We start from the raw sequence: 9,001 nt of genomic DNA, 5'->3' as shown, positions 1-9,001 counted from the left end.
CCCGCCGAGGCAGCTCCTGAGGACGCGGGCCCCTGCACACCATGGCCCCCGGGCGGACAGGGGCCGGCGCCGCCGTGCGCTCTCGCCTGGCGCTGGCCTTGACGCTAGCGAGCGTCCTGAGCGGGCCCCCAGCCGCCGCCTGCCCCACCAAGTGTACCTGCTCCGCCGCCAGCGTGGACTGCCACGGGCTGGGCCTCCGAGCCGTTCCCCGGGGCATCCCCCGCAACGCCGAGCGCCTGTGAGTACCCCGGCCCGCCCCACGGGGCCACCCACCTGGGTCGCACAGAGGGACCCTTGGACCCCAGACCCTCCCTCTCCCCACCCACCATGGCGCTGGATGCGACCTCTGTTCTCACTCCTCCCCAGTCGGACCCCTCGTTCTCTAAGTTGGGGGTTGCTTTGGGCAGGTGTGGAGAGAGACATCTCCAAGCCCCCGTAATGGGCCAAGAGCAGTGCCTTTGGGGGCGCGGACGCTAGACGCAGGGCCCTCTGACAGCTTCCCGGGAGAAGCTGGCTGTGCGCGAGGGGAGGAAGCCCCAACCCTGGAGGTCTTGGGGTGGGTGTGAGAGGTCTGCGCTATGGGGGCGGGGGGGCTAGAAGGTGAGGGTGACAGGCGTCCGGTGTGTGTCAGGGAGATGAGAGAGAGGGCCGGTCCTAAGGTTTGACCTCCTTGGAGATCAAAATGGGCCGGCTGCTCTGGCTGCCCTTGGAAGGAAAGTTGAAAGTGTGTACGAAGGTCTAACTTCTGAGACGAACCGGTCGAATTTGGAGTGGGTGCTTGCAAAACCCGGCCCGCCTGGAGCGCAGCCTCGGTGATGCCAAGTTGCAGCCCGGGTGAATTTTTTATGGCTCGGTTATAAATGCCTCCCCAAACGGGCTGGAGAATGGAAATGCTGACAGCCATTTAAATGCGACCTAGCGCTATAATCTTACAAACCGCACTCAGCCTCCAATCCTGGGCTTGGCAGAGTGGAGAGGCTCTGGGAGAGCGGGGTGGATTGACCCTCATTTTAACCCCAATTGTGCAACCAAATATTTACTTTTCATATGTCGACGTTTTGGAAACATTTATCATTTTGATCCTCAGACCAAATTCAAAACTTGGACTCTGGGGTGGGCTCCTTGTAGCCCACGGTTGGGGGCAGGGTGAGGAGGGAGGGAGAACTGGTGGAAGCAGTGGGAGCCCTCCTGGAGCCCAGGGCAGGAGTGAGGGAGGATTTGCAAGTCCTGGTCCCTCTCTTCCCCTCCCCACGCATGTGGGTGTGGGTTACTTGGATCTCCCCTTCTGCCTTTTGACTTCAGGCTGGAAGAGAGTGGTGGTGAGAGGAAGGGCCCCTAGAGTGCTGGTTCTTATTAGTCACCTCCCAGGCACCTCACCTCCTCTTCTACTTACTTTTTGTGTCTTCCTGAGCAGCAACTCAGTAGAAATCCCTACCGTACTCCTGGTGCTTTCTTTTGGCTCAAAAAAAAAATTTTTTTTTTAAGTTTTCAAGTGCAGTGATTGCTCTTTGGGGTTGAGCCACACTATCAGAGGTCAGAGCTCAATCTTCACTGACACATACAGAGTATCAGGCTGGGAAATGACTTGCCCAAGGAAACACTGGTGATAAAAGAGCCAGTATCAGATTTCCACGCCTTAATCCAGACATTATATTAGACCATTTCAGTAAAAAGCCCCTTTTAGTGGTATTTTTAGAAACATATAAACTAAGTGCCCCTTCTCTTTACACCAGTGCTGGCTGCATCAGTTAGTAAAATAATAACATAGCTAATGTTTAATGAATGCTTCTCCTGCCTTGATCTGTGTCTATGTGTTATCTCCTTAAATTTCTACACAGTCCTATTAGTTACGTGGATAAGTGCTTATTACTCCATGTTACGGTCAAGCCACCTTGTCGTGTATTCAAGGTCATGAAGCTAGTTAAGTGTTTGAATCCAAGCCTGCCTGACTCCTAAGCCCACACCCCTTACCGCTCTGCTGACTCTTTAGAACCAGGGCCAGTTTGGGCCACAATCTATAAACAGACCATTCTGGGAGGGTTCATGTTGGGCTTGGGTCTTAGCAGAGGCTGCTGTCCCCACTGCTTTGGGTGTTCCCTGCAAACATTCAGCTTGCTTTGACATGGGCTTTGTGGCTTGGGTCTTGAGACTGCTCTTTGCCCATCTTGAAATGAAGACACATTTTTGGGAAACCCAGGAGAATGGGCTGCTCTACTCCTGGAGACTTTGTGTTTCCAAAAGCTGAAGGCAAAGCACTATATCTAGCATGCCAGCTGGCCACCCTACTGAAAGACCCTGGCAGTTCAGGGCAGACCGTCTACTCCACAGCTGGGGAAGTTAGGTGGAGAATGGACTTCTGGACATTCCCAAGGGCCACCTGCTGCATGCATGGTCACTGACAAGGATCAGTAGAGTAGGAGCTGCTTGGAAATATGTGTGTCCCGCCTGGCTCCATTCTGGTCACTGGTGACAGTGGCTAAGGTACATGGGGGTCATGGGGCTGCCAAGGATGGCTCCTCCCCTAGTCTTCTCCTTTCTTCCTGGGAGTGGGAGGCAGCCTTTAGGAGTCAGATGGGCCAGGTTCAGCACAGGGTTTAAGGGCATCTCAACAACAGTCTATCACTATCCCTTGCCCCCTCTGTGTACTCAGAAGAAACATTTCAGTTCTGCATACTCTTGATGGATATTTCGCCTTACTACACTATGCTGAGGGTTTCTTCAGGGAGGCATGGCTCATTCATTCCTCCCTTCATTCTTTCAACAAATACTACTTGGGCTCTACTCCTTTCCGGTAACTGCATGTAAAATCACTGCATGTACAGAGGAAAAACAACACTTCAGCTGAAAGCAGGTAATCAAAGAGGGAAGAAGGAAACTTCCTATGATGAGCTTTTAAATTTCCTAGGGATCATTTTGACATAGGACATCAATCTATCAGCGTAGTTATCGGATCCCCAGGACCGTCTAAGAATCCAGTGTTTTAAACTCAGATGTAGAAATTATGTTTTAAAACAAAGAAGAGGCATTTTCCCCATTCTATCTTCCTGCTGCTCTGCCTACAAAAGAGCCTTTTATGAAGGAATATGTGTATTTGCTGGGTGCGTGCCTGTCTGTGTGTGCGGTGGTTTCCCTAGGTGTTTCTGACCTCAGAAACCTCATGATATGACATGAAGGACAGTTTGAGTGGGGATAATGTGGTCCTCATTTGGATGTAGCTGCAGGCCTGGAATGTGGTATCAGTGTTGGGGGTCTGCGTTCCACGTTGTTCCCTACAGTGTCAGCATATCACCCAGAAAAAGAAGCCTTTTGTAAACTACTGACAACTTTTTTCCTCCTCAATGAGGACGTGACACCCACAAGAAAGCTAAATAAACGGAGAGGAGAATTCAGTGTCATTTGTTATCCATGCAGCAGAGATAGAGGCTCAGAGAGGAGAGGAAGCGAATGTTGGTGCCTAAAACAAAACATTTACCATGGAGCACAGAGTAAACAGATGTTGCCTTTACCCTTCTGAGTACAAAAGGAACCCACAGATGTAATTCTTTTCCAACCACAATCTCAGCCTGGAAAAAGAGACGGAAGATGAAAATGAACTCTCATGTGGGGCGTCTTCTCCCCCGCGGTGCCCGGAGGCAGAGAGAGGCCCGCCTCTCACCCGCGGCGAGGTGGTGGCCTGCACAGTGGAGCGGGGGCAAGAGTGGACATCTTTGGTTTTTCACTTGGCTCCAGAGCATACTGGAGACTGCTGTATTTAAATAAACATTTCCTGTTTGTGAAGGAAAGCGGGCGAGAGGCTGAAACGTGAGAATGTGGTAACTTAATTTTCTCCATCACTCCAGATGACGGCAAGCTTTGCCGGTGGTTGGGTCCAATAAAAACGACACCGTGTCATAGGCTTTCCCTCACTTGACCACAGAGGTCCCAAGGTCAAGTGGGAGACTTTCCAAGATTCTCAATAGCCGGGCTCTGCGTTCTGACACTCCCAGCCCTCAGGGCCAGCTCAGAGGACCAGGGGCAAGCTGATCAATTGGGAGACCTCTCTAGGCCAACCATGGTGAGGTGGCCCTTCAGGGAAGACAGTGCTTTTTTTGGATTGCCTAAGGAGCAGTAGAATGTACCTGCCTTCAGGGCGCTGTGAAACTCTGAACAGACTGCTGTACCTCTCTGAGCTTCATTTTCCTGAAACTTGAATCCCAGCATCATCTTAGTGGTTTTCCATGTATAATCTAGAGCCCACTGGTGAACTGTCAGAACCCTCTTTCTCAGTGTCCAAAACAGCATCTCACACTTAGTATGTTTTCAACAAATATATGTTCAGTAAAAGACTAATAAGCCTCAAAAGTACAAATATTTCTTTCATTTTTACAAGGGAAAGTTGGGCAATTACAGATTTGCATTTTGATGGATGGCTAAGGGCTACTTACCGATAATCTATTACATGAGATATTAAGGTTATCTAAAATGTTGGATTTCCATGAACTAAAATTATTTCCTTACTAGACTTACCCAAGACTCCTACGGAGTGATCCACTCTGCAGTCTGGTTGCCAGGTGTTGCTTAGCAACCTTACAAAACTCCTACTGTGCACATGCTCATGAAAAGAGCTAGCAATCCTGAACACTTAAACCGTAGGACTTTCTAATCAGAAACTCATCAGCATCATCCTGAGCTCTCTGTGGTTTTTGATTGCTTCTCTTCTTGTATTAATTGATAGGTATTTGTAGGATCATTATTGAGTTTTGCTTTTGCCAATCATCTGGGATTTTTATTATTTCTGCTTTTTCTTTGCCACTTCTACTGTTACTTTGTTACTCTCCAGCTCTCTCTGTTTATCATAACGAGTTCTTCCTTCAACCCCAAAAAGTGAAAATAAAGGGTCTGTGGAATGGTTTTCCTTGACTCTATGGATGAGAATCACAGGGATCGAGAGTTCTGCGCATTTGGATCTTGGCAAGGGTTAAAGAGACAGACAGCTTTGGGTTTGAATTCACCTCTGTTACATCCTTGCTGTTCCACCCTGGGTGCATTACTCCATTTCTCCAGAATGCAGAGTCTTTCATCGCTCGGTACCTATTTCCACACCTGTAATGTAGGGATGAGAATTTCACGGGGGTGTTATCAGTGTAGCCTGAGGCAGTCAGTGTAATGTGCTCTGCAGGGCACCCACAGCGTTGTTCACTCATTATCATTGCTGTGACTGTTTACCCAACTACAATTTATCCAACTGTAAAGTATGTACGATAAACATTCCTACTTGGGAGGATTAAATGGAATTGTGTATAGCAAGCGCTTAACAGTCTCTGGCACATAGGAGTCCTCCACAAACGATTAATGATAGTGACCATGGCTATAATTTCCATGTGTGCATCTCAGACCCTGTCCAGCTGAGTGGCTTAACTTGTGCACTCTAAATTTTGTTTTACCCCAGAGCCCTGAGCAGGCAAGTTCCTTGCCTGCATATGGGCCGTGGCCAGCACTTTCCTACCTGGTCCTCTCCTTCCTCTTGTCTCTCTGTCCTGCCCCGGCAGCTAAACCCAGGTTGGCCCCTGTTCCATAAAAAGGGAATTATGGTTGAAGCAGTTTGTATATTTTCCACGGGCATGCTACCTTGTGGTCTATTTAAATAAGAAATACACTTTATTTATTTATTTTGGGGGGTAGATTTTCATGGGGCATTTTTGACTTTTACTTTTTCTTTCAATGCTCATTCTTTCTATCTTTCCCCCAGATACCTCCTTGTAGTGATTTCTGCCCATCTCCCTGCCTTACTACATTTACTTGAGATAACTGTATTTAGACAGGCTCCACTCTTATTATATAAGGTGGTCTTAACCCTTATTAGAATTGCTGAAAAGAAAGAGAAACAAAAGAGAAAGGATGCTTTCCCAGGGAGCTTTCAGGGACCATCACTGACCCCAAGTGAGATGGGTGCAGAGGAAGCCCCCTCCCCCCAGCCCCCATGGTGCAGTGTGTGGATTTTCCAAGGCTCTGCCTTTACCTATTATGCTCCATCCTTGAATGCAATTGAGCCTTGCCTGGCGGGAAGCTTGCACTAGAAATTCTCAGCTCTGTGTCCTGCAGACCTGATCTGTGTCTAGTTGCTGCTGTTACTGCTAAGCTGCCAATAGGCCGCTCTTTCAGTCCTGCTCATGTGGTCCACGTAGTTGTATCGTGGCTGTGCCATGTTGGATGATCTCTGGGAAGACCTGGCCAAGAAGTATGATGAGAAGTCTCTGATACTGAGTATACAAGGAAGTGGAACAGGGAAAGTATCGATCTTTATAGGTACAGGTATGGACTCTAGACAGAACAGGCTTAATTCCTGTTTCTACCACCTTCAAACTGGATGCCCCCAGCTTCTTCATTTTAAAATGGAGATAATAATACTCCCTTCATAAGATGCTGTGAGTATTGAATTAATTAAGATTTTGCAAGGGGCCCTCCTGTTCAAGTTCCGTCCCCGTGAAGTTTGGTCTTCTTGTACCATAATAGAGAGAGCTGTCAGCATTCTTTGCACAATTTTATACCTAGTGATAAAGAATTCAGTTTGTCCTAAAGCAATTTATTACATTAAAAAAATAGTCCTAATAAGAAATTTTTCTTCAAGTGAAGCTTGAACTTATTTATTATAGTTTCCTGTTATACAGAGCAAGTATCATCCTTTTTCCAAATGATAGGTTTTCAAAAATCTTATTACTACTGTGTTTTTCATCACCTACTTACCAAGGTCTCCTCTTTCCTTCCATAGACTTATAATTATGTCAACTATTTGGTGTATGTTAGAGTTTGGGCAGGCCCTGTCTCCCATTCCTACATTTCTTCCTGGGAATAATTTCAAGTCTTTGCTGACTATGCAAGTTGAGGATCCTTTATCCAAAATGCTTGGGAAAGAAGTGCTTTGGATTTTGAGTTTTTCTCAAATTTGGGCATATTTGTATTTATAAAATGAGACATTTTGAAGACAGGACCCAAATGTAAATCCGTTTGTGTTTTACATACACCTTGTACACACAGCCTAAAGATAATTGGATGTAGTATCTTTGCATATGAAACAAGGTTTCATAGTGTGTAATTTTCCACCTGCGGTATCATGTTTGTGTTCAAAACGTTTCAGATTTTGGAGCATTTTAGTTTTTATTTTCAAGTTAGAGACGTTCAACATGTATTAGGAGGAGAACTTCCATGGCCTAACTACCTTATTTGACTTCTATTAGTATATTCTGAAGTGACGTTTTTACATCTGACAGTGGTGGCGGTGGGCTGGCTCATTCTGACCTGGCTTTTTTTCTCCCTGCCAGTATCGCTCCTACCTTCCCTGCTGTTACGTTATTGTGTCCCCCGTCCTAGACTTGTACAGTTGACTTTCTGAAGTCTAAGTGCAACAGTTTTCATTCATCCTAATTAAATTTTGGCAAATTATTTTATTCCATCAGCTTTTCAGGAACATGTTCTATTTTGATTTCCTCCTCTAGCAAATTAACTACTCCTTTCTCCATCTCCCACGCTTTATTTTCTCTGTAATTTCAGTGAACTTGCCCTGTGGATCTTTATCCAAGTCGTCAGTATAATCAGCAGAGTCCTTTTTTTTTTTTTTTTTTTTCAAAGACTTCCTATGGTCTGGGGTGTAGGATTACATAAATATCTTGTCCTGTTCTTTCTGGCTGAAGTGGATAAAACTGTTGAGGTCTTATTGGCCTGTGGCATCTTCTTTCTCTGGGGTTCTACTGGTCATACTTTCCCTGGAATAATTTCCAATTAATGTTTTATTCTTCACTATGCTGAATTTTCTCTGAATTCTTGGCTTCTCATGGAACTTTTTGTCATGATGTCAGCTTCATTCTTGGCCTATTAGGCTGGTACCAGAAGCTTTACCAGCATGCAATATAAAGCGTAGGTGTAGATGTAGATGTAGGGGTGTGTGTGTGTTAATTTCTCCTGGAAAATATTTTAGCCTGAGGAATCAACTCAGATAACTTTGGCTCCCCACCACACCACTCATGGAGACTGAGCCCAATGAACAAATACTCTACCAATGAGCTCCATCCTCATACCCTAGTTTCTGCTTTTTTATTTTTTTTTTATTTTTTATTTTTTATTTTTTTTTCCGGTACCGGGAACCGAACTCACGACCTGGCGCTTGCCAGGCAGGTGCTTTGCCGCTGAGCTAAATCCCCAGCCCCCGTACTTGACTTTTAACTGAATTGTTTAGTCCATTTATATTTAATGTTGTTATTGGTGAAGTAGGACTCCCCACTTGTTTGCTTTCTCCGTGTTTTCAAAGTATCTTATGCTTTTTCCTTCTCCTTTCTTTATATCACTTTAATTCCTTTATTATTTAGTCTGTATTTCTTGGGATACTTTCAAAATTATGCCTGAGGGATGACAACTAGTGTATTAGCAAAAGAATCTAATTTAATTCACTCTCATCCTATTTCTAATAGTAAATTAATATGTTGTTCAAATACAGCACCATTCAGTCTCCTTCCTTGTAATGTCTAGGTCAAAATATATGTATTCATACATCTTCAGACTATCAGTACAATTTTTCAGTTAGCGATTTATATAGAGGATATATAAATCACACAGGAAAAGAAAAGTTTAACAACCAAAAACGTATTACAGTTACCTATATGCTTTGACTTTTGCTGTTTACTTCTTTTAATGGTATTATAGGCGGATCTTGAATGATCTGCAAAGGGTCGTGTATTAAAATCCTGTTCCCTGGCCTGTGGTACTATCTCAAGGTAGCAAAATACTTAGGTCTTATGCCCTAGTACCATGAGGAAGTTGGGGCACTGAGACTACTCTTGGAGGTGACGCTGGGACTATAGCCAGTGCTCTGTGTCCTTCCTGGTCACTACAAGGTGGACAGCTGTTCTCCACCACATGCTTCTGCCATGATGCTTTGCTTTGCCACAGACCTAAAAGTGTTAGTACCAGCCAGCCACAGAACTTAAGCTCTGGGAGCATGAGCCAAAATAAACCTTTCCTGCTTCAAGGT

At 45.5% G+C, this 9,001-nt stretch overlaps 1 protein-coding gene across 3 annotated transcripts in view; it reads left to right on the top strand.

Annotated features, from left to right (window-relative positions):
- The window catches only part of Slit3 (slit guidance ligand 3), a gene marked incomplete at its 5' end in the record, with an annotated part of 603,472 nt that continues 594,471 nt past the window's right edge, over positions 1–9,001 (top strand). For all 3 annotated transcript variants that reach the window (XM_005376304.2, XM_013509153.1, XM_013509145.1), the window contains 1 exon segment: positions 1–238. In XM_005376304.2, the coding sequence (XP_005376361.1) occupies positions 42–238 (197 nt within the window).

Source organism: Chinchilla lanigera, unplaced genomic scaffold, assembly GCF_000276665.1.
Source record: "Chinchilla lanigera isolate Chin_1 unplaced genomic scaffold, ChiLan1.0 scaffold00007, whole genome shotgun sequence".
In the NCBI taxonomy this organism is placed as follows: domain Eukaryota; kingdom Metazoa; phylum Chordata; class Mammalia; order Rodentia; family Chinchillidae; genus Chinchilla; species Chinchilla lanigera.
Note: the sequence above shows the minus strand (reverse complement) of the source record. Positions and strands in the feature narration are given on the sequence as shown.